The sequence below is a fragment of the Pholcus phalangioides genome, unplaced genomic scaffold (genome assembly GCF_987345545.1).
Source record: "Pholcus phalangioides strain wild (caught in Gottingen) unplaced genomic scaffold, Ppha-v1.0 ptg000016l_1, whole genome shotgun sequence".
Classification (NCBI taxonomy): Eukaryota; Metazoa; Arthropoda; class Arachnida; order Araneae; family Pholcidae; genus Pholcus; species Pholcus phalangioides.
In genome coordinates, this window is record NW_028301609.1 from 14,751,500 (window position 1) to 14,778,980 (window position 27,481).

The 27,481-nt window shown below is 32.5% G+C and overlaps 1 protein-coding gene across 4 annotated transcripts in view; it reads right to left on the reverse strand.

Moving 5' to 3' along the window:
* Positions 1–1,432: 1,432 nt before the first annotated feature.
* The window catches only part of LRR (capping protein regulator and myosin 1 linker 1 leucine rich repeat protein), a 124,503-nt gene continuing 98,454 nt past the window's right edge, over positions 1,433–27,481 (reverse strand). For 2 of the 4 annotated variants that reach the window (XM_089245683.1, XM_089245682.1), the window contains 6 exons: positions 19,210–19,427; positions 17,861–18,000; positions 8,999–9,164; positions 8,762–8,884; positions 8,459–8,560; positions 1,434–7,555 (listed from right to left, as the gene is read on the reverse strand). In XM_089245683.1, coding sequence (XP_089101809.1) covers positions 7,317–7,555; positions 8,459–8,560; positions 8,762–8,884; positions 8,999–9,164; positions 17,861–18,000; positions 19,210–19,427 — 988 coding nt within the window. In that variant the 3' untranslated portion in view covers positions 1,434–7,316. Of the gene's footprint in view, positions 7,556–7,733; positions 7,757–8,458; positions 8,561–8,761; positions 8,885–8,998; positions 9,165–17,860; positions 18,001–19,209; positions 19,428–27,481 lie in introns of all 4 variants that reach the window. The other 2 variants (XM_089245684.1, XM_089245681.1) reach the window with 2 other exon arrangements.

Here is a 27,481-nt window from a genome sequence, read left to right on the forward strand (position 1 = left end):
AAAACAGTTCACCAGTAAACTGTGGTAAGGGGAATCAAGTAATCACTGTATATTATGATAATTATATAGTCATAATTATCATTAATGTATTCATTTCACATACTTGCCTTGCTAAACATTTTTATTGCAACTTACTTTTTAATCCATTGCAATTCCTAGCGGTACTTCATCTCACACTGTTTTCGATTTCGCAGTGATTTAAGTGATGACTGGCTCATTGAAGTGATATTTTTCTCGACGAAAATATGGGAAATAGCTAACTATCACCACACGTTATGCCAAAAGTGAGTGAAGTTGCGAATTATTGCTGAAAACATAAAATATAGCCAATCATTGTAAATAAATGATGCTCTATCGCAAATTGCAATGGATTGAAATGAATTCTATGAAGAAAAAAAAATTTAACAAAGCCAGGATTACACTATAAAAAAATTTTAAACACTACAAATGCAACCAATAATCTTATCTGTTCTATTTGCTTGAAGGTAACCAATATGCTTATGGTTGAATTTTAAAAATTTTATAAAATAAATTTTATAGTATAATCCCAGCACAAGACAAATATGACATAAATGTTCATATTTATAATAATTTATACATTGGGAAAATAATTTTAATGCTTGATTTCAATAAAGAACAAAAATTCAAGAAAGCCCCATTGAAAATATATACAGGACATTTTTAGAAAAGAAATTAATCGGGACAGCCAAAATTATGGGAAGACACAGGAATGTCCTGGCAAATATAGGTCACGTGGTGTGTGTGTGTATATATATATATATATATAACCCTAGTCATACCACTCAGTTGTCGAAATTCTGTGCATATTCTAAGTATTTAGAAGGTATTCGAAGATTATGTCATTTGATCATTTTTGTCGCACCACAGTCATTTTCTGCACACGAGGGCTAATTAGACCGGGACCTACAATTTATAGCAGATTCCGAACGGCAGGCTTGTTTTTTATGCTCATCAAGAAGATGGTGCATTAACTCCCATCGAGGGGTTAATGACCCAACATGACCCATCTGCGGTCATGTTGCCATTGCTGTTATACCCGTGTCCGAATAGTTTTTTGACAAGGACAAACTGGGTATCGAACTCCCAACACCTCTAAACATCCTTTGGTACTTTAGGTGAGTATCTTATCGACCTGGGCTACCATGCCCAAGATGATGTCACTCTCCGCTTTTCATACAAAGATTTTTAATGGCTAGTTAATGCAAAGATATATTTTGGAAAGAGAAAATTCAACTGCCCTTGTGGGGAATCAAAGGAAAGATTGAGCTGTTTTTTGCCTCTGTAGTCTAGTGCGTTCACACAAAGTGAAAGGAAGTGGGTTCGATTCCCTGCAGGGCAGTTGAATTTTCTCTTTCCAAAATATATCTTCATATAAGCCATTTAGAATGTGATATGTGGAAAAGGAAAACATGAGCATTCCTCTGGGGAATTTAAGTTTGAAAAATGCTGCCATCTGACTTCCATATTAGAAGCAAGCATTGCAGATGCCTGAATTTTCGTGTTGAAGGCCTAGGAGTTACAGCCACAAAAAATTAAAACAAAAAGAGGTGGGATTTCTTTACGGAAACGAGACTTGTTCATCACATTCTTCAAATAAAAAGCTGTTAATTTTATTGCACATTTAATCAACATCCACTGTCAGCACTCAATTCAACATATAAAAAAAGAATTGAAAAAAAGATGCGAACAAAACACATCGGAAAAAAGAATCAACATATTCAAATATATAGAAATAGTTATAGTAAAGAAAAAAATGGTATAATTCCACACAAAACAATAACCAAATTGATTTTGCTCTATACAAACTTGATTTCTAATATGTTGAAGTATATATAGGAATGTTTTCGCTTTCAAAAATGTAGAAAGAAAACCAGTATTTACAGAAGATTGTAATGTAACTTAATGGCTCGAAACTTAGTCACACTGACTTCTCGAACATATTTAATAAATTTCATTTCATTGGAGAAAAAAAACACAATTATATAATGAATACTGCAAAATCACAACTTGTTCAGACTAGAGTATTAAAAAAATCTTGAAAGAGACTGTACATTAAATATACACCAGCTATACCATAATTGCATCGAATAACGTTCATATATATATATATTTTCCAATTCATTCAACGAGTAAAAAAGCTTTAAAGTTTGCTTCTCTATCTTTGATTATCAGCCTGATTTACAATACATGAAAACTTTTTTTAAATCAAGTTTTGATGAAAATTGAATTTTCACAGTAAGATTCAAATGTAAACCCCCCCCCCCCAAGCAATAAAAGTAGAAATTGATGACATGGAATAGACCGTTTTTCACCCCCCACCATAAATTTAATATCTCCTTCAGGAAAATCAAATACATCCATTCGTCAAAAATTTATACTTTATAATTTAATAAGTGCCAAAAAAAAGTTCAGTTGAAACAAGAGAAAAAATCCTTTAAATGTATATGTTACCCTTAAGGTGTATAATTCAGTTGTTCATACAATAACTAAATTATACACTTTAACTGCAACATATACACTATATAGACATATGTCAATGAGCACTGAGTTCAGAGATTTTTTTTTCTAATTTCTGGAAAAACATTCGATGAAAAGTTCTGAAATTTTGGTCATGTAAACTCTATGCTAATACCCACAATTTCCATTGAAAATTTAGTGACAAATGCATTAAGAGGCAGACAAAAAATTAAATAAGAAAATAATGTTTTCATCAACCCTGAATCAACTGCTGCAACTGATTCGCAATTTTATAGTTGAATACCATGAAAAAGCAGAAAGATGTTGGCAATACAGTGAGCAGTATTCAAGTTACTTTTTAAAGTATCTGGATGATAAATTTTCAACAAAGCTTTTTCAGTTATTTTCTGTCATTTGATTATTTCGAGAATAAGCCTGCAGCAATAATGCAAATGAGTAAAAACATGTGTCCGATGCTATATAACAGAAGTTCTTGAGCATAAAAAATGTGTACGATGTTAAAATGAATAAATTGAAGGAAATAATCAAATGATAGAAAATAATCAAAGTATATATTTGATATATTTTGGAAAATCCTTTATCATCCAGACACTTTCAAGAAGAAACTTGAATACAGCTCTCTATTGTCTATATCTTTGTTTTTTTCATGATATTCAACTGTACTTTCCCTTATATAAAGTTGCTCTACATAGTTGTCAATCAAATTATAAAAAATAAAATTGATATATTTCGTACATGCATACTTGAAAATTATTTCATTTAAATGTTCATATCTCATGCAATATAAAATGGTTTCATACAATTCATGGTTTAGTACAATACATATTTTTTACATTGTCAAATACTTTGTCAAAAGGTTTGGGCGAATTGGTTGAAAACTCCACTTATTATAAGCAAAAATCATGTGATGAAAATTAGAATTCCTAGAAAAAACATTTATATCTTTATAAAAATATGCACTTTTCACGAACATGCAACAAAAATCACAAATAGCAGGTAAAATATATTGTGAAGCTTACAAATCATTTGCAGCTTTTTCTGACACAGGGTTGATAAAAAACATCTTTTTCTTATTTGATTTTTCAAATTATTTTTTCCATCTTTTCTTATTTGAAATGAATCCGTGGCTAAATTTGCACTGCAAATTGTGAGTACTAGCATGACCAAATTTTCAGAACAATTCATCGAATATTTTTTCAGAAATTCCAAAAAATATCTGAACTCCGAAGTGTTCACTGACTTATGGTCATATAATATATATTATGTAATTCTAAATGATCATTTTTACTGATTTGCAGTGATAACTGTTCAAACAAAATTAGAACCAAATCAATTAGAGTTTTCTTTCGGTAACATATCACATGAAAAAGATAAAAATCTCAAAATATTTATGCAAAATACAGAGGCAATGACAGTTAAAGGAATTCACACTTTCGCTATCTGTTGGGCATTGAAATACATATAAAGATCATTTATAGCCATCTAAATACAGATTTGCAACCGCTTTAAGCTTCTTCCACATGTGAAATCTATTTGTACAGTAAACTGGAAAATTTCATTATTTCCTAAGAGAAATTTCATGAATATCATCAGGATAATTTTTTTTCCCTTATGTAATAACTAAAAATATTTTGTCAGTTTTGTTGTAGTAAATGTTAGATATGATCTAAGTAGCTGCATATCCTTTTTTCCCAACCTTGAAAAATCTGATTCGCAGCTACCTAAAACTGCTAACACAAAATATATTTATAAAGCTAACTGAAATTTTATTTAAAACTTCAAAACTATTCATAGAGGGTGATTATGAATGTTATGCATATGATATGTAAGGAGCATTTAAGTTTTTAATCATCAACATAAATAATTATTAAAAATTTCATATAACAGTCTATCGATATTTAAATCTTTGATCGAAGGAACATACAGCCAAAAATATGATAAACATGCTGAATGTGCGCTTAAACCTTTTTACTTAACTCTCACGCTGAGACAGCAGAGGCCGATATATCATCACTTTGAGTGGATGCATTTTTCATACATTTTCAATCACAAAAAAAATCAGAGAACATGTTTAAATTCAAAAGTCAAAGAATCAAAGATCGTGGCATATTTGAACAGCTGTAACAATTCACATTTCAAGTTACTTCATATTAAATATGTACTAAAATAGAATGTAAAATGTAACAATCAAAAGTCTTGGGTCAAGAATTGATTTTGCATCAGAAATCATTTTTATGAAAAACGAAATTTCTTTAACTCAAAGTTCATTTATGTGGCATCCTCTTCAGGATGGAGGGGGGGGGGGGACTCAAAGGACTACAAACTGTAATTAGATTTAACGTTCAAAATGTAAACTTTTTCGCTGCATAGAACTATCACAATAACAATTTCAAAAATTTGAAATTACAGCTCATATCAATCACTCTGAGTCAATGACGATCGCTTGGATGAAATTATTCATTTATAACCAAACTCACAAAATGAATACTGACAAAGCAGCTTCACAGTACCTATTGCTAAATAAAACTCAATGTTTGGAATACAGCAACACCTCTCTTTGCGGTCACCAGGGGGATAAAAAATTTGTCCATAAGAGAGAGGTGACCGTTAATCAGGGGTTGGAAATGCATACATTTATTATACACAGAAAAATATCCTTTGGCCACAAAAGAGGGGTGTCCATTAAGTGGGGTTTTACTGTACCTTTTAGTAATTTTATATTATAACAACATTGGCTTATAACGTTATAAGGCTCATTTTTCAATTAACAGCTTTCCCGCACCCTAAAAGTTCTTTGTACAAAAACCTAATAGCACTTATTTGAGCATAGAACAAAATACACCAGGGTATTTAACGAAGAGTGTCAGAAAATAATAAAAGTTCTAAGATTGATTCAGAAATATGAGAAACCATTGGCGAAAGAGTGAAATTCAGTCATGATAGTGTCACCTCCATATAATGATGATTGGCGGGGAAGGAAGTAGAAAAATTATAATTCAATTAATACATTTTATTATAATTTCAATTTCACTAAATCAACAAAACTGCTACCTATTTGCCCAAAAAAAATTCATAGTGATCAATTATTTAAAAAAAGAGGAGCATCATACCAGCCATTGCCAATTACTTACAACAAGCATATTAAAATCAGGGCAAGCTTTTTAAAACAGGATGTATGGTCCCAAATACACATCTTGTCAATTCAAATATTGAGATGCTAAATTGGCACTAAATTTTTCAGAAAATTATATCTTTTTCTTGCCAAAATGAAACATTTCGATATGATTTGACCCAGTAGAGACAATGAACTTCACACATATGTAATTTTTTTTAGGGGGCAGAGTTACTACACTCTTCTGGATAAATTCTTTAAGAATTTGTTTTTCACCAAAACTAGGGATTTTTAGTGATTACTCTAAAAATTTCACTTACAATCTTTTTTTAATTTGGGGACCACATAAAAATTACATTTCTACTTCTGCCAATCATTTTACAAATGCGCTAAGTTTCCCTCTTTTTTTCTGATTGATACCTTTTTGCATATTTTACTTCAATTTCAGAACCAACTTGTTTTTTTTTCTTTTTTGGGTGCTCTTCGATACACACCCTGTATAATCAATTATAACTGAAACTACACAATACATGACATAAAAGTTAGCGTAACTGATAAAAATTCACAATATATTTAGTTCTTAGCTATGGTAACAATACAGTCCATGTGTTCTGATAATTTTTCATCATATCTATTTGTTCAAAGAAAGAACAAGATATACTGAATGCATGAGAACAAATTTCCATAATTTGGCTTTCATAATGAACAGGCTTCCAAAAAATTAGACAAGCATATGAAACATGAAAACAATTTTCTGTAAACCTATACCAAAAACTATTGCGATTTTTTTTGTCCATATAAAAGTTCAAACATTTCGAATGTCATATTCAAGCTTTTTTACAAGACAAATACACAGCTCCATAATATAAATTTATTTTTTGATTCAAGATTCTAGATGCAAATGCATGTAAAATAACGGGAATATTCATATCTACATAAATACCATTTCTATAAATTGTAAAAAAATTTAAAAAATACAAGAAATGTATTTTCTCAGTTGCCTACATCAATATTCAACTTTAAAAAAAAATTCATTCTCCAACATAATTTTATCTCAAAAAGTTACTTCCATTAAAAAAATAAATAAAACTGCACCATATGGCACTGAAAAAAGAAAATCGCTTTCACTTCGTAAAAAAAGAACGTAAAATACCAAAATAAAGCAACAGCAAAACTTAGGATTTTAGCTACCAATTCAGAAATCGTTATTAAACAAGTACACAAAAAAAAAAAAAACTCGACCAGCAAGCTGAACTAGCATCGATGCTAATAACAAACATGTAAAAAAACTCTTTAGCATCAATTAAATATTTTTTCTCTAATTAAAACGATTAGGTGATTAAAAAAGATTTATATGCAAATCACAAAAAATTCAACTAGCAGAGTCTTTGGCTATATGCCACATTTTTATAAACCTAGTATATGATACCGATATAATATAGGGTATCTATTGCTTCAAAAATGTCGGAACATTCACAATAGTGGAAAAATAAACTTCAATCCAAAATTAATTCATTTCTTTTTTTAGCAGTTTAAAACCTGACGACAAAAACACAAAATAATAAATGTGCTTCCAATGTATGAATTAGTTTGTGAGCAATAATTATTTACAACGTGTGCAACCTGAAGAGGGGAACAATAGGAAACACAAATTAATAAGAGGGTGGGGGTGTTAATATCAATAATTTCTTATAATATATATATATTATACATTGACAGCATCTGTACACTCTAAAGCACCCAGTGATTTTTTCCTTTCGGGTGGTTCGATAGCTTTTATTTCTGAAGCAGCACTGGCACTTGAAGGCGACGTGTTTGTCGGTAAACTCATTGATTTTCGTTTCGGTAAAGGAATCGACATTAAATCCTCGCTCTCTGCTGCCAGAATAGCGCTGAATTCAGAACTCTCAGAAAGAAGACACACAGATCTCACCCGACTGCTCTCTGAAAGATATACAAATAATTTGAGTTGCCTGTATACACACTACCATATAACAAATTTCATTCACTGCAGCAGTATGTAAATTAATACAACATCATAATTCGCTAAAACTAACAAGAGTAAAATAAAATCAATCAAAAAAAATTCATGTTTCAACATGCTCAATGTCAGCAACATTACCTCATGTTAAGATTTCCAAGAAGCTTGTAAGAAAGGAAAAAAATGCATTAAAAACTCTATTTAAAATGTAATATCCCAAAAATGTTCACTCCCAATTCATCGACAAAATTTAAACAGGGGGAAAATTGTTTTCTTAATGTATTGTGATACAGTCAAACACTAATATAATGAATGTACTCAATTTAGTGAATAAAAGTATCAGTCTCATTTAATTAGTTAATTCAGAATTTGAGTACATCAGAAATGAACTGAGAATGAGATGGAGAAAAAAAGTGAAATGTACATGCAAGTATACCACACTTAAACAATTTTGCTATAATAGTATTCTCAAAAATTAATTTAAGAAATGGCAAAAGACCTGCAAAAAATTTGGCATGATTTTCAAAATCATCTTTGGAGATGAGGCCTTAGATATTTTAATATGTTGAATTTTTTCCCCTTCTTTAAAAAATATTTACTGGCCAGTAATTACACTGGTCTTCCGAGAAGTTTGCATTGCCTCCCATCACCAACACAGAGAATGTATGGTGCATTAGTAGATGAAACACTTGCAATAAAAATTATCTTGATCATGACATAACTCAGAAAGTTTTACCAAAGCTCTATATAATTTATTTTGTTTAGCTGTATTTCAATAAGCATAGTTCATGCAGCTGTGGAAAAAAAAATTTACATGAATTGTAATGGAATAAAGTAGCATTAATTTATATTTATAACAAATTTACCTTTACTGCCAATTTCTGGTGTTAATTGTGTGTCACAAGCATCAATAACAGGGCTCAAGGTCTTTGGAGAGTCTTGTTCTTCACCCACGGTGGAAAAATCCCCTAGAAAATGTTAAAAGAAAATTTACTTTCTCGCAAATGATTTATTCATAGACATGGGTCAACTACTATTCAACAGGTGTTTCAGAAAATAAATCTTAAACAAAAGGAATAACACAGTACAGACTTTGATCAGCAGTGCTAAGTTCTCCAAAACCACCCATCTCGTAATTACAATAAAAAAATCTCAATCTCATCTATTACCTGACAATCTCATTTCCACATTCCCACCAACGGATTTGGGTCTGGGTTTTGGAGCAATTGGAGGCGGTTTTGGTTTCAAGTTTGGTGTCAAACGCCCACAGGAATCTAGATGAGGTGAGCTCCCTGTTTGTGAAAATAAAACAAAGTTGTTTTTAAAATATGATTTGAAAGGAGATCATGTCGTAGCTTATTAATTTAATACATGTGAAAATGTACTAATATAGTAACAAGCGTAACCTGGTGAATTTAGACTAAGTGAAGAAGCAGCTGCATCATCAGGTTCTGAAGACAGTTCACCAGTAGAGGACTTGCCCACATTGCCACAAGAGCCAACTGGTTTGAGCTTTACATTATGTACAAAAATTCCGCTGACAGATTCGGTGGAACTTTTGTCCTCTATCGCCTAAATTACGAGAATACATAAATTGAATGGAAATAAACTTAAATCTCACAATGTTTAAACACAAAAAAAACATAAAAGCTCCTCATGGCTCCTCAAATACAATTCAAAACATAAATTTAACTTATGAAAAACAAAAATCCTATGACAGTTTGATTTTATCGATTATTACTGATAATCTTTCATTTTCACATCATTTCAAATACATTGAAGCAGGGTTGTTTGGTTTAAACCGCGTTGGTTTTTTTCAAAAAATCAAATAAAAGTTGCCTAAATATCATTTTTTTCCTTGAAAAATATCATATTGGTTCATTATTAGCCAAAATGTTTCATTTTTACCACATTTTATATCCTTGGGGTACATTCTGATGGTATATCTTTAAATGACATAAGATTTTATAAGTGGTTTTTTTCAAAAAGTCTCATAAAAGTGGCCAGAATATATATATATATATATATATATATATATATATATATATTTCATATGAAGTATCTTAGTTATTTAAAGTTATATATAAAAGCCAAAATTTCTCATTCTTACAACATTTTCTAACCTTTGGCTACATTCTGATGCTCTATCTTTAGCAAATTCATGAATAAGGATTGCATCACACATCTAAATGTAGTGGTGTATTATCTCACAGGGTTTCTTTTTCCCTTCACAAAGAAGCAGCTACAGTAGTGACACCATCATGATAGGGGCAGGTGGTCCTATAATCCAATAAAGACACCAGCTGTCCTTAAAGGACAAAGACTAGTGTACTAGTTGTTACATTACCTCACATACATTTTCATTCCCATAAGAAGTAGCACATCTCCTACTGTATATCTCCCAGTCTTAATATTCAATAGTTGTTTTTTTATACTTTCACACACACACACACTGTTAAGCCCAGTTAATCAACGTTCTACTGTATAGTAGTAACAGATTTATGAAAAATAATCAGCTATATACAGGGTGATTCAAAACTATACAAGCAAAGTATAAGTACTGATCAGAATGACTTGAAAATTTGCATGGATACTCCTGAAGCAATGGAAGTTTCTTTCGCAAAAGAAAAAAGTGCAAAATGTGCAAGTAGATGATGCTGTACTTGGCCAGCAGTATAATCTATTTTGTGTAACCACATCATTTCGGCACTTCCACAGCATCAGTGTGTGGATAGAACTTCTATCAAGATGCACATTTCAATACCAGCAAAGCAGCTGCTGAAGACCTATTTTGACAGGATGCACCTTAACCCTTGCAACTTCTGGCTGTGGGGGTACCTCAAAATGTTATAAACAGTGGTCAGATTGCAAACTTTGGTGAATTACAATCTCCAGCACATTCCCTATATGTTAGAAGTTCCTCAGGAATATTAACGGGGATGGGGGGGGGGAACACGTTTGGTTTAATAAAGCTGAATTGCAAGCACATCCACATTATGACCATGGCATACTCCGATTATGTTGTTGAACAAGAATTTTTGCGCTTTCAACCTAATAGCCAGAACACGCGGTGGACAAAATATTTGACATTTCTTAAGTAAGTTGTAGTTATTTGTTCAATTACTTCGTTTTTTGTGATGTTTCCATGAATTATGAAATCGTGAAATGCTATAATTAAGGTATCATTCTGCCATGACTGGCTAGGTTGCCAGAACCGACTGGTTTCCATTCTGCAAGCAAATTTCCCACATGTTGGATGATGTCATTAATTTTACATTTTTAAGTATTTTTTGCCCCTTTATCAAATAAAATTGAATTTTTTCGGGAGTATTCATGCCAATTTTCAAGTCATTCTGACAATCGTTCTTTTTTTACAGTGCTTTTAAATCAGAAAATTAGTTATAATCACCCTGTATATCGTAAATCATTGCTAATTAATCTGCATTATTTATGCTTCATTAAATACATTATATTCACCTAATTTTTATTACTTTTTGCAAAATAGCTTCCTAATTAAGTATACCGACAGTAACTGGAGAAAAACCTTTATATATTATATGATTAATAATATCATTAAAAGAATTTTCAAACACACAGTAATCCATTGATTTGAGCAAAAAATAATTAAATTGCAAAAGTTGGTTTTTGTTAAAATGTAATAAATATTTATTGATTAATTAGCATGGGAATAGTGTTAATTACATTAATAAACATTTTATTTTACTTAATTATTGGAAGTTTGAATGATTTTTCAGAAATTTCATTGTTTTTAATGTTAATACTATTTAAAACAAAAAAAAAACGGTTTAAACCAAAAAAACCCGGTTTTTTGGTTTTTTTAAAAAAACCGGTTTTTTACCAACCCTGCATTGAAGGGAATAATCCAACCCTTCAACTGCCTGAAAAATTCTAGCTCTGATTTCACTGCTCTACAAGGGAAATTTTTCTTACATGGAAATATCTGTTTCTAAGGTTTATGGTGTGGGAAATTCAAATCTCTATATTGCTAGAGCAGAAGTTGTGTTCTGAAAACAAGTCTTTAGATCAGTGTTTCCCAAACTTATTCAGCCCATCGCCCCCTTTTCAAAAACAAAATTTCTCATCACCCCCCTGGAAGAGATGTAAAAACCCACATTAAAAAGTTGAACAAGGCAGTGACGAATTTTCGATTTTTTTGCATATACTATGCAAACATAGTATAAAAAGGGTTAAAAGCTCTAAAATAATTACAATTAAGAAAATTACATTAAACTTCATTGCAAAACAAAAAAAATTAAATTTGTGAATTATAAAATTATAAACATGCATATAACACAAAATATGCATTTAGTTGCATTTATTGTGGTCAAAGTGATATTCGCATCACACAAAAAATATCCATTAATGTTAAAATTATTTAAAAATACAGACGCAAAACCACAATTGTTACTTAGTTTTAATAAAAATAATTTTATTATTAATAGATGTTTTCCAAGTGTGATGATTGTTGCTTGGTTTTACTAGGCAGAGTTCTCAAACCCTCACAATTGAATATCTGTAGGTGATTTCGATTTTTGTCGAAAGATTTGTGACTGCATTGAAACATCTCGCACATGAAAAATGTTCAGCTACATTAGTACCTCTCATTAATGGACACTCACGATAGGGCCGTCTTAAGAGCATCATGGACACCCCCCCCACCAAGTGATTTTTCTGAGGCCCTATATGGAAACTTCTCAAAAAATTAAAGTACTTCTCGTTTTTCTGGGCCCCCTCTTTTCTTCAGGAGCCCACGCGTTAAGACGGCACTGACTCACGGGACCGAAAATTTTCGCCGCTAACGAGGAGTGTCCGTTAATGGATAGTAAAATTAGTAAAATAATCAGTCTCAACGGGAGTCCGGAGTCCCGTTGACGTAATTCAAAAAGTGTTTGGTAACTGGATGTGCTCACTAAAAACGGGGAGTGTCCGTTATGGAAGATTCCACTGTATATCCCTATAAATTCCAGGTACAGTATTTGTTTTTTCAGCCAGAAAAATTAATAGCCATCTTCAAATTTGAACGTCAGACCGTCTTTTAATGCTATTTCTGTCAATTTTTCTTGTAAATGTGATAATTGTGTTATTGTTGGAGATCGAAAAGAAAAGTATCGAAAATTGTTATTTCATTCAGTACAGATTATTTATTTCATTGCAGATTGTAAGAATCTCTTGGGAATACGTGATGATCACGTTACATAAAAAAATAAATATTATTTTAATCTCTCTCCACACGCCCCTTCTCGCTATTGTCAACTGCACCTTACACATTCTTGAAACAATTTAAACTACATTTAACTTATTATTATTAACTATTATTCTAGTTTTGTCTTTGAATTGTAGATTGGATATTTACCAATCTTGTACATTTGCAATTAAATACATTTACAATTTAGAATTAAAAGCTTGTTATCGGAGATAGTACCAAAATTTCCCTTTTATCCTTATTGTCATAATCAGCGCGGTTACGGATAGTGCTCTTGATAAGCATTAATAGATAGCATAGGCACGGAAACCTAGAAAGCTGAGGTCCTTTGAGCCCCTCTCCCCAATACAATTTTTAAGGGGGTACTGAGCCCCCCCCCCCCAATTAATTTCTAAAAATTAAATGCAATGCACGTTCTCTCTGTCCTGCGTACACGCTTGAGTCTCGTGTATACGGGACGACAAGCAACTTTATGCTTTCCTTCCCCCCAATATTTTTTTCATGTCGGCGCCTCTGATAGATAGTACTGCCCAAGTGGGACTTACTTAAGTCATGAAAATCGGTCAATATAAGAGGATTTAGTAATATCAAAATTTTGATAAAAAAAAATACATTATCGTACTTACGGCGTGGATTCAACAAACATCTTCTTCCGCATTACATTTATTTCTTTTCAGACACCATCGAAATTACAAATACAAACACAAAGGCCTCAAAAGGCAAATCACCCAACGAGGTGGCTGAAGCTGATATGCATGTTTGAACCATGAAATGGGTCCATCCGTTGTGTAACAAACACTTAAGATATGTGACTTTTTTGCACGAAAGTCCAAGACTGCTCGTCTGTAATTCATTTTTTTGTACTTCCACACACGTTATCTTTGGGTTTAACTAATTCACGAATTTGAACGAATACATTACAAAAATTTTCTATTACAAAGTTCCTCAAAGTGAGCGTCTGGGTTCCTAGTCGTGTCGTGACAAGCTGTTGACCATTGATGTTTGTGTCTGTTCCCAAGCAGTTCTTTTATAAAAAAAAACCCAGCATGCAAAAAGGCCATAGCTGTAGGTGAATAAACAGTGATGCTAAAATTATGCCCCCACCCACATCCTGCCTCAGGGTCCCGAGGCTAGGCTCTTTTCGGGCCATTGAATTTATGAGGTGAAAAAAGAAATGACGAGAATCGTCTCGGGGCCCTGAAACCAGCTGCACTTTTTTGGGGGACGATAGCTTCAATAATGAAGTCATTAGCAAAACCAGTGATTCCCAGATGGTGTTGAAATCTGCGACAGAAGGTTTTATCGATCAATTACAGTTACAATACAACTGGAATGTACAGCGCATATTCGGGGGGGGGGGAACACTTTAGCTCTGCTTCCTTAACAGATAAAATAAGTAAAACTACTGTGTGCAAATATTCTTAGTTTTTTTTTTCGCCCATAGGCACGGATATTTACGAAGGCTTTCTTCCGAAAAGGGTCCCAGTCTTTGAAAACTTATTTTTTCCTCTCGTCCTCCCATCGGTCCCTTATGCCCATTCGTAGCCCCCCAATCGCGTCTGTAGCTGGTATCGCCCCCTTGAATAGTCCCATCGCCCACTTTGGGAAACACTGCTTTAGATGAAGCAATAATGCAACTTGATGATGCAACCAAGAAATTTGGATTTTGTTTACTTTCCTCAACTACTCCCCACCCACCCCCCCAACTTATAACCTTTCTTCTGGTTACATAATGACAGGAGAAAGAAATGTTTACATGTTTTGTAACACTGACCAAAAACTAAGCATGGAAAACATGTGATTTTCAGAAATAATAGATGTCTCTGAACTGAAACATGCGGTAAATTTAAAAAAAAAAAGTTTTCAATAATATATTTCTCACAAAAAATAAAATAGCCAGAAGGCCATTTAATAAAAACAATTTTTTTTTTTCTGAATAAATCTAATTCCCAAATTAATTTAAAATTCTAATTGGTTTAAAAGGAAGTTGAAGTAATGGCTGCATTCTTCTTAACCTTCTAAACACAAAATTTGATAGATAGCAACTTATACTGCAGGGTTCAAACCCCAACAGCCACTACAGTGGTGGTCTGCTGAAGTTGGTTTTCAGTGGTTCCCAACTTTGACAGTGCAAATTGTGAGCCGATTCACTGTTAAAATGTCTCGCCACACAGAGCAACAGGCTTACAATGGTGCAATTATTCAATCATTACAATTCACTCATAGTTAGTTTTACGGATTTCATTAGAAATCCTGTAGAGGAATGTGTACGAAGTGCATGTACGGTTAAGTAGTAGTAGCAGCAGGGCTTGAACCAATGTTTTCCAAATGTCCCAAATAGAAAAAAAAACGGGAAAATTTTCATTTGGCTATAAACTACTGATAAAAAAAATATTTAAAAATGTAAAAAAAGATGAAATATGAAAGTATACTGGCCCTAAAAATATATTTGAAAAAGAATACACATTTTTGTTTTAAGATAGAAAATTATTTTATTTATTTACTCGATATTGTTTGGCTGAGGCATATACAAGAGGATGCGGAAGTTCTGTATGATGAAAATGACGGTTGATGGTAAATGAAAATTCGGAAATCGTAGTACAATCTACAATATTTGGTGGTAGGTTGTTCCAGTCTATAATAGTTCTTGGGAAGAAGCTAAATTTGTGGCAATCTAAAGAGGCAAAGATGGGCTATAATTTTTGGGAGTGATTGAGGCTAACGGAAAAATGAGAGGGTTTATTTAGAATGTTGGAAGTGTCAATATTAAAAAAACCCATGGAGGATTTTGAAAAGGAAAGTTGAACGAAAAATACGTTTAAGGAAGGAGAGTGGTTGGATATTGAGTTAGCGCTTGAGTTCCAATATGGAGACAGATGAAGACCAACAGTTAAAAATGAAGCAAGTATTAAATTATTTTAATCCAAAATCCAAAATTTTATCAAATTTAAAAATTTGAAAACACGCAGGGAACATCCAGGAGAAGGACATCCTTAACAAATGAAAATTTGTTCAAGCAAATTAAAAAAATCTATTGATGAAAAAAATAAAAACCAGTGCAACTTTTAGAAACTGGAATGTAAACAGAAAGTGAGGAAAAAAAATTCTATGCCAAATATATTTAACGTAAACTGCTGGAGACCCGATTTAGGACAATTTTGTGAGAATCACCTATATAAGCTATTGCGGAGAGACACAAAAATTACTGAGTATAGGCATAGAGAATAAACTTTTCTTATTTTGGAAATGACATGACATTCTGCAATGATGTTTGGGGCTTAACGAATGCTTTGAAATTCCAATAGGAGCCACAGGAATGGGGACTTTTTATAGATGCCTCAAAATATAGTTTAAGAGGAGTTTTCTATATTGGGAAAGTAATGCTTTCTGTCCTCGTTGCCTATGCGAATATGACTAAAGAGTCATACAACATTTTGAAATATATGCTCAAATTAGTGAAAAATAATGAGCACAAATGGAAAATATGCAGTGATTTGAAAGTAGTTTCCATAATATTGGGTATGCAACAAGGCTACACTAAAATTTGGATGTTTTCTGTGTGAGTGGGATAGCTATAACAGAAATTTCCATTAAAAAAGAAAGATTTGTCCTTAAAATGAATGGAAAGTGGGAGAAAAAAAAAATATGTACAATGAGAAATTGGTAGCCAGTGATGATATCCTGCTCTTCACATCAAGCTAGGTCTTATAAAACAGTTTGTCTAAGCTATGAATCCATCTGGGAAAGGGGTTTATGTACCTTTCAAAAAAGTTTCATTGTCTTTTGGCCACAAAAATAAAAGAAAGATTGCTTAGAGAACTTTAGAAAAACACAGATTTTGAACAATGCCTGGCACCAAAAGAGAAAAGTGAATGAATTTGTTTTAAGAATGTAACATAACTTTCTTGAAAAAAAAAAGCTAACAACTATGAAGAATTGGTTCAATAGCTGATAAGTGTGTACAGGGATTTAGGATACATCATGTCCCTAAAAATATATTTCCTAGATTAACATTTGTATTATTTTCGTGAAAAATACAGTGGTTTCCGACAAACATGGTAAAAGATTTCATTAAGACATAATGACAGTAGGAAAAAGGTATGAAGGGGGATAGATGAATGCAATGCTTGCTAAAATATTATTTAGCAGAGCAAAAGTGATCACGAGTGAAAAGTAAGCCTTAAATAATTGTTGGGGAAAACAGGAATTTGTTGATATTTTCTATCAGTAATTAAGTTTTTCTTATAAAATATGATATATTTTACACATAGATCAGTATTTACTTTTTGTCTTATTCTGTTTGGAATGTTCGGATACCATTTTAAAAGCGACTAGAATAGTAATTATTACATATTTTGCCTATATTTGTGAATACAGTGTGGACGAAATGTAAAAAAAATCTGAAATTGCCTATAACTTGAAAGCTATGCCGGACACAGAGAAACAAATTACAGAATTGAATACAGGAGGCAGATTTCCATAAAAATCACGACTGAGAGAAACAATTTTCACTTTTATTTGTAGAACAGTGTTTTCAGTCTTCTAGCATAATTTTATTTTACTTAAGGGAAAAACAGAAATTGAGGAATTGTCATTCATACTTGTATATATATGCAGTTTTTTTTGTTCAAAAATTTGTTCCGTTTAATGAAAGGAGGTTCTGCTGAAAAATGGGTCGAGACATATCACTTTAGGATAACAGTTTTTGGTCCCGAAACAGGAGGGGGGTCAGCTTACACACGAGTATATACAGTATTATATTACCTTGCGGCAAGTTGAGGAGCATAAGAAGCCACATTACTTCTTGAAAATCTATTTTCATCAAGGCTAACAATTTTTTTTAATCGGTCATAGGTGGCTGAGCAGTTTATGGGTTAAAGATAATTTCTTCAGCTATAATAAGTGCCTCTTTTAATGAGAGTATTTTCATCTAGAAAGTTTCTTAAATGAGTAAATAATTACAAATTTTATATCATACATGAAAATGTGTGTGCATACATTCCTAGTTCAACAAAGCATTTTATTTATCATAACTATATCATACCTCGGAACTATGAGAAGCTCTTTTCTCTTGACGCGACTTCATTTCAGCTAAGAAACTTGGGCTTGAACCTTGCGGTGGACCAATGCCAAATGGCTTGAGTTTGGAATTTCTATCAGTTGGTTTGTTATCAGGCTCTTTTGCTAAAAAAATGTTTTTAATTAGATGAGATCACAAATCAGGAAATGATGTTCACAGAAAAAAAAATTAACTTGCTTCGTTATTTATTGCCAAATTAAATATCGGAAAAGCAATATAAGATACATATTATGAGTTGTTCATAATAATTATAGTTTATCATTTTTCTTAAACTTATCTACTTGAAAATAATATTTTGTCATGTGCCTTCTTGAAATTCTATTTAGGTGATCAAAAAATCTTGATTGGTCAATTCTTTTTGAATGGGTCCAATATGTATATTGAGAGCAAAAATATTTGTCAATACCCACATACATGATTTTTCCCCAGTAAATGATGCACATAGCATGTTTTTCCTTTAATTAGCACGTTGAGCCTCTACATATAGCATTTTATGTTTCTATAATGACAGATTTCTTTCATTATAAATTTATAGAGATCTATTTCATTTAATGATTTTTACACAAAAATACACAAAAAAGCAATGAACAAAATTCATCTAGGGATCCAAGTGATTCATACCAGTGGACAGGAAATTCAATATTGCAGGAATACAATCATTATGGAAGAGTATAATCTTTTGTCTGATATAACCTTAAAAAGAGTTGGCAAGTAAAAGGAAAAACTAGAAATTCCTAACATGTTTCGACACACAGTGGGTGCAGTCTTCAGAGAATGAATATAATCACGCCGACTGGGGATAATCAAATAAATTAATGAAATGAATTTAAAATTTCATTAAACTTAATTTCATTGAGTTAAATAAAAACATATTTATTTAACTGAATGTTTTACGCACGGTTCACATGTTGAAGTTTTTGTCAATGCAGATATATTTGACAGAGAATGTTTGCTCTTGTGATGGCAGGTACATAATGAGTTGAAAGGAAAGTTATGGAAAATGAAGGTTATAGTAAAACTGATATTATTCTGCAACGAGAAATTTATAAATTTTGTTTTAGGCTTGTTTAATTTAGAGGCCATTTGCAGTAAACAGTCACAAACTCTGATTAAATCATGGTTAATTGTGCTCAATAACCACTGGTGGTCTGTTGATGAATATAGAAACCACTGCCAAGAATTCTGTAAGCATATTGGTTTTTACAAGTTCATATGTTCATACAAGTTTAGTTTAAAGTGCCATTAGAATTTCCATAATATCCTATGGGAAGAAACTAAAAATAGTTGTGATGAGGTTCAAACTCAATAGGTACCTTTCCTCTGTCGCCCTCCTAGCTGAGGTGAAGATGAATGAAGACTCAAGTCGCCACTTGACGATACAATATTTTTGTTCACTTCTTTATTGACGTTGTGCAATGGTGAGGGATGCAAAGAGTTCATTTTGTCAGCTAGGTCATATGAACGAGACTTGTGGATATGGCTGACATCAGTTGTCATGCGGCTGAACAAACTGCTGATACCTTTGATGAAACTGAAATTTTAAATTTAGAAAAATAAAGATTCTTTATAGCATATAGTTAAATAAATATTTTTTTTCATAAACTGGATTATGTATGTTAACTTATCACCCATGATAACAACAGTATTATTATGGAAAGATAAAAATAACAGATCTAGCTGTTTCTTGGACGATAAAATACGTATAAAATTTTATGTATTTTCAAGTAACTTAATCATATGAAACAAGAAAAATATACGTAAAATAGTTTTGCTGAAAAAATCAGTTCCCTGAAAAAAAAGTTCCTGATGGTACCATAGTATGTTAACACATAGATGGCACTCTATGCCTTCTAGGTCCTCTAATAATTTTAATCTGTTGATTTCATTCCATGTTGAGTAGTGTAATTTTTTTCCTCTTGAGAATTGCAAAGCATGTCACCATTCAGTTGTATATCTGACATAATAAATATGTTAGAATGACATACACATAAACATATGACTTTTCAATGTGCTTGAATTAATTATGAATTCCTCAAAGGAATGTTTACAAGGTGCATGCATGGTTAAGCAGTACTACTTAGTAGCTAAAAGATCAGAACCAAGAAAATATCTGTATGCCAGAGGTAAAGAGCATCAAGTCACAAAAGGGAAATTGTACAGGACAGCTGTTTATGAAGTTAATATGTTATTTATCCTAATATTCACAAAAATGCACATATAGTGCTCTTTACCTCCAGCATACACGTCTTTGCAAACACGTTGAAGAAGTGCACATTAATTTTGCGAGAGATTGTCATTTGACCACAAGACAGATTACTGAAAACCTAGATATAACTAATGGTGTTTCTTTAAAAAAAAAAAGACATTATATTCGACTTCAACTAATTTCCATACCTGCATCAGTACTGAGGACATAGGAATTCATAAACATAATTTTAACAGAATGTAAGAGACCCTTCATATAAACTGGGTCTAGCTTTCTGCTCTCTTAAAAATTTGAAACTAACGTGTGTTTCATAACTGGTCCAACTAAGTCTTTGGTGACCGGTTTACACATATGCTCATCACAATGTAAACCTGCAACTACTATAACTACAGTTAAAGTCTGTTATAAAAACAGTTCACGATAACAAGGAAAATTGCCAGAGAGAATTTTGGTCTCATAGAGTACTATTTAATTCTATAAGTAAAACTTTTAAATCTCAATCTCTTGGTCTGCATTATATTACTGCTCACTTCCATGGCAGTATGAACTCATCAATATTTTCCTGCTAATAGGAAAGTTTTTTTTACAGCAAAATTTTTTCAGTCATTCAGAAATGACTAAATTGCAAGTTCTGGTTTCTGTGGTCTCGGTCACTGAGAGAGACAAAGGTTTGAATAAAATCATCACATAAACCATGTGTATAGTAGGGAAGCCTGGCGATAGAAAGAAAGGGGTTAAAACAACTTGATTTTCTGTCCATTCTTTGTTAGGAGTACCTCAAAGTAATTTTTTCAAGGAGTATGTACCATGATAAGAGTCATCATGTGTAGTTCTTGAAGAGAGCGATGGAAAAACTGGAATTTTTAGGAATTCTTTTCACGCTATAGCTAATGCTTCCTAATTTTCAACCTATAACCAAATATTTTTTTTTAAATCTTTAACATTAGCTATTTGACATTCACTCCAAAATCACTCATTATAGCAAGAATCTCGCTATAAGCTGTGCTCATTAAAACAGGCTTTTACTGTGCTAGCGCAACTCTGGCTAGGACATCAATCATCTCTGGACAACGAAAGAGATTACTTCGCTTATATTGAAGGTGGCCATTAGTTGATGCAGGCAAAACATTTCTTTCATTTTTGCATGAGCCTTAGCTTTTTTTGCAGCCCAAGAACAAATACAATGCCACAACAGGCAAAATGCCCAACAAGGTGGCTGAGAAAAAGATGCCCATAAAAAATATGGATGTCATATTTCAAAAATACAGCAACCCAATTAAAAATGTAATTACAAACAATATGTGTCTAGAATGCTCATTTAGGTCAACTGCAAATGGATGTTTTTTTAACATGGGTATAAACTAATCGAGCTCCATCATGGCCAAATTAAGAAAATTTGTCCCAAAGTGTCAATTGTAACTTATGAATCATTCAACCTAGAAATACATCTAAGTTTCCCTATAGAACTTTAAAAAGTAATTCTTCAGATTAAATAGTTTTTCTTTTCTTGACGTCATTCAAATGTTTTTCAATACTTACCTAAAGCTTAATATGACAACTTATGAAGTATCTTCTAGAATTTTCCTTTTTGACCCTCGCTGTTGCTTTAGATGTCATAAAAAAGTTCAATATGACACTGCCACAAGAGTTTTAAATGTTTATCATAAAACATTTTCAAATCTATAGTGAAACAGATCTTATTCCTTATGAACAGGTCACCCTTACTAGGATGGAAGGCCTGTTGTGAAAAAAAATTGAAGACCAGGGATGCAATTAAAGATACAAATATACTCTGCAGCCTGGATAAACCTTTTGTTTCATTGCCCCCCCCCCCCAATCCAAGGGCAGCTCTGAATGAATTTGTCTTTTCTATAACCAAACAACAGGTTCCTAATATTAATAGTTTTTGGCTCTACCGAGACAATTTGCCTTTGATAATATTGCTGGCACTATTTTATTCATTTTTGCCTCCTAGCATTCAGACCAGAGGCTAATTAAATGTAGACTTGCAGTACATTGCTATGTATTGCAGAAATACATATGCAGATATTGCAGGGAAAAATTAGACCATCCCGTCTCATTCTCTATATACACCATTTGTGCCCCCCTCCCCCACAAACTTCAAAGAACCTGTGTCAGCTTATGCAGAAACAGTCACAACGAAGTTAGCATTTTTAACTCAAAAACTTGAATGAGGACCTAAGTGAAAATGTGTCCACTACTAATTTCTTTTTTGGGACTAACACATCAAACATACAATCAAAACAACCGAGAGAGACAAAAAACCACATTACAATGAGACAGACACTCTGCGATCCCAAGAGACTAAAAATTCTTCCATTGGGTCAATATAAATTACATTAAAGAGTTAATTGGATTATGCAACAGCCTTGTTAATGTACTAATTGGTTAAATATTTTATAAAGTAGTATATATATTTTTAGTTTAACAAAGAAAACATATATATATATATATATATATATGTAAATACAAACATAAAAAATTACTCAATTGGCATACACCGAATTCATGTATGGTCATATCACATGTATTTTCAAGTTGATTAACAGGAATAGTTACATTTTTAAATATTTTTTTTTAGATTTATTTTGTGTTGTTTTATGATCTGTTATTGCTGTAGTATGTATTCTAGACTAGTGTTTATTATGAATATGCATGGTATAGGTTCATCATTTTTAGGGTGGTATATCTAATTCTTTTGGAATAATGTTTTATTTGTTTTCAGCACTTGATATATGTTATTCAATCTACATGAGGTTCTATTTTGTTCCTTGCCATTTATTGTTTAAGAATGAAAATTTTACTAGTCTATAAATATAGTTTTGTCTTAGAGTTAGTTTGTGACATTCTGTTGCATAATTGTTTGCTGTGGTGTTTGTTATTTGGGATCTTATTTTATTATGTATATATATATATATATATATATTACCTAGTTTGTGTATATTTATTTGATATGCACCTACCCAAGCAGTGATTCTAGATATTCATATATAGTAGAATCCAGGCTAATCAGAACTGATTTGGACCTGTTCTGATCACCAAAAAAATTGATTTACCGGCGTTCCATTTCAAACATCATGATTTTTCTAGCATTTAATGGCAGTGAATGTTATATCTCAAATAACATAGGCATCAAAATCTGAGAAGCTCAGGTGACTTGAGCGACCTCCGCATCAATGAATATGCTATTCAATGCACACTCCCAGTGTGCACAACACTGAATCCTGTATATATGGGATGTTTTCGTATTGGCAACACCATTAGGCTAGAGTTTACCTCATTTAGCAATAGAACCCATGATACCTATTTCATTTCCTCAAATATACAGTACATGTACTGAATAAGCAACTAAAGACATCCATGAGGGTCATACTGCCAGAGACTGCCCCACCCCACTAAAAAAAGTGTATTCAAAGCTGGTAGCCTACTAGGGAAGGAGGTAGACTATCTCGCACATCCCTCCTGTGGATTGGTTCTTTCATTTCTATGCATATTTTTGCAGTAGTTTGGATTATTGAGGTTCTGGTAAATATATGTATCTCCATATCCATGTAGCTGCCCTCATATCAATAAGTTGTTTTGTTTTCTGTTCAAAGATTGCTTTGAATCGACGGGGGTCAGAATTCAAATATGATATTCAACCTGTTCTTATGACATTTATAGAGTTGAATTTACGTGCCCTATGAAGCAATAGTGAAATAGTTTGACACCATTTTAATTATTATTACCGTTAACCAATTATTTTAATTTGACATCATTTCCCCAATATAAATTTTCAAAAATTTTAAATTGGGCGTACACTTATTATGTGTACGCCCAATAACATATTCTAAATAACATTAAAATGTATATATGCCCAACAAAAGATTACTGATAATTTGACACATAAATGTTTGTAGACATTTGTGTCTAAAATGGGACAACATTCACATTTTGCAAATATTGTCCCATTTTTCATATCTTGTTCACTATGAGTGGTTTTCACATTAATTTATAATCCAATGTGTCCTCAAAAGTACATTTTGCAATGGGGTTTTTTCACTTTCAAGAAAAGAACTTGGATTCTGTTTCTGAACTTTAGCACACTGACCATTAGGATGCCATGAAATAAGGGAGGACAACAATATGAAGACACTTGTTTCTCTATAACATTTTGATTAGTAGTGAGTGGCTTTGAAATATCAGCTCATTTAAATACTGTGTTTGTGCAGTTTTTTTTTATACTTTTTTGGTTTTAATAGGGTTTGTGAGCAAGGCATTTAATCCCGCAGTCACTTTCCACAGAAATAGGCTTATTTTTCCCCCCATGATTCTATGCAATGATCATCAGGTCTCTATCATTCAACAAAGATTTCTACCCAGATTACTCTTTCTTAGGTGCTGTTTTTTGTCTTATTGCATGTGGTTGTAATCTTAGATCATATTAAAAAACAAGTTATACTGCCAAACATGTGATTTTTTTTATCCTTAGGTATCAGTTGAGACACAAATGTTCTCTCAATGTGCTTAACTATAATCCCATTTATTTATTTGGAAAAACTATAAAAATGGTACCAAAAAACATAGTTATATCCAAGGTCATTGCATTTTATAAACATTTTAAGCAAGGCTTATTAGATTATTTTCTATGGGAATCAGACGAGACAGCTAATTTTTGACATTATAGCTGAGGTGTTCTTACAGAAAATTATGGAATCCCTTGATGGAGGAATGGGAAAAATTTTTCAAAACCTCTTTAAACACCAAAATCTATACATAGCTTTTTCTATGAGGAATCACTGTATATTCATTTTTTAGTGTTTCACCAGCAAAGCACATTCTCATAACTCATTGGTGAGAAGATGGAAATAGTTCTGCACTGTGAAGATGTTAAAATAGCCTACAATGAAGCTTGAGCAATGAGGTCATGTTTGTAAAACATTTCAACTTATGCCATTAGTATCAATTTCCAGTCGCAAAAATGTTTGTCACTGACGATACATTTCACTGCGGAGGAAAACAAGCCATATGAATAAGGAAAATTTATGAAAAAGGACTTTTTTGGGGTGACCATATAACCCATCATCCTGGTGCATTCCAGCATTTTCCTGTAAGTTGGGCCCTCCCGACTTTATTTTTTACAGAATTGTTGTGTATTTTTAATAAAGCCCACTTGAACTTTTATTGTTCACTGAAATCACGCTGATTATTATAAGTAAAGATATTCATTTCATATATTTGTGATGTTAAACAGTTTTTTTTTCCTTTGTGGAATTCATTTTAAACACAAGTAGAAAGCTCAATAAGTTGGTTGAAAAAAAGATGCCACAATAAATATAGTTATCAAAATATCAAAAATACAGCAGCTAGCCAAAAACAGCATAAATGAAGCAGTGGATTTTAATCCACTGTGGTTTGCAGTAGCATTTCATTTCCTGCAATTGGCTTCCTTTTTCTGAGATTGCAACTATAATTGGAAAATTTGCTCAGTTTTCGTATTGTGTTTAGTGACAGTCAATTTCCTATATTTTTCTAGAGAAAACATGGCCACTTTGAGATTGCAAGAAATGAAATTTTCTTTAGGAGCTTTTAATGTTGGCAAGAATCTTGTTTCAGAACGGAAGATTTTGATGAGGCTAAAAAAATCAGAAGTCCTCTGGGTAAATCAGAAGCATTGGCAACTATAATGGTGGAGCAAATGAAACAGTTGTTATAATTTCATTTTTTTTCCTATGAATGTAACAAAACTTTGTGTAGAGATAGAGCAGGAGGGGTAAGGAAGGCAACCCCCTACTGCATAATGGACTTGCCCTGCCAAGTCATACGTGATTTGTGCTGGCAGTCAAGTGGCAATATTCTCCAACAGGCAATCTGTTTTCTTTCTTTTGCATCTATGTAATGTTTGAGTGTAAAAAGGAGCAACGTGGTGTTATTCTTTTTTAGTGGCAGAAAGAGTAGCACCTTTTTAGTGGCAAAGTTATATCGCCAAATGAAGGCATTGTAAAATGAACATGCACTGTCATTGACTCGTGTACGTGTAACATATACGTGTATAATTAAATGTGTTGCCACAAGAAAACATTTTGGTGTTATTTTCATGGATCTGCCCTGGACAAACATAGGTCCCTTGGGAGATCATACCCTTGTATGCAGTTTGTGTGTAGTTCATGTGTTGTGTTGTTTTTGTTATGTCATTGTATGTAGTTTATTCATACAAATAAAAGTCTACTATCCCTCTCTCATGTGCAGCACTGGCATACACGTTTCCACTGTGTACTCACTTTCCTCTGTACGGGAGTTTCTCTTATATAATGACATGAACAAAACTGAAACACACTCCTACCTTCCTGCTGATGTCCCTTGTGTCTGTTTGGGTTAATTATCTGGTCAACTTTCACCAAAGAGTCTGTGATGATGTGACTTTGACCAGGTCGGGCATCATCATTCACAGATTCCCAATCCCTCGCAGAAATATGCATCAGTCCAACATACAAGTCAATGATAGTGTATGTTCACCTTACACTCCCTTTGTTGACTGATGCAAACTTCAACTCCTTCTACCACTAAAAACAAACACCATGTTGCTCTTTTTCACTCGCAAACATTCCACAGACGCAGATGAAAAAACAACTGTCGGCTAATTGCCTGCACATATCATACGCGACCACCTAGGAAAAGTCCATTCCCCACAGTAGGGGGGGTTGTCTTTTTTTACTCCCCCGATCTACCTCTACACAAAGTCTCACTACACTCAAAGTAAAATAAACCAATTTATAATACTACTGTTCCATTTTCATTTGATCCATCCTTATACATAAAACAATACATTTCGCATAAAAAAATGCAAAAAACAAATTTTGCACTCAATTTTTTTCCCATCTCTTCATTAAAAAGTTTCTAAAGTTTCATAGCATATCAAAAATATTTTACTTTTAAGATATTTAAATGACCATTTACATCAAAATTCAGGATTTTTAATTTTTCCAGCTGCAAGGGATCCGTCAGGTATGTTGTGCGAAAAATATAACAATAAAATGAGTCTAAATTATCACGTTGAAATTGACCCGATTGATTTTTTTAATAAACAAAATGCCATAGTATAAATATATAAGCTGGTGGCGAAGAAAAAAAATGGATTGAAAGATGTTTTTGCCCTCCCGAGTATATAGCAGAAAAAGATTCTCAACAGAACCTCCCCAAAGTGGAAATGTATGAAACAGACATCTCAGTGAATGCAATCGATACAGAGTACACTTTGAATAATATAAAAAATTACTTGAAAAATTCATAACTTCAACCAATTCACTAAAGAGATAATGTCATTAAACTTGATACTTTGCATTCCAGCACTGACTCTTGTGTGGTTAAAAAGTTCCTTT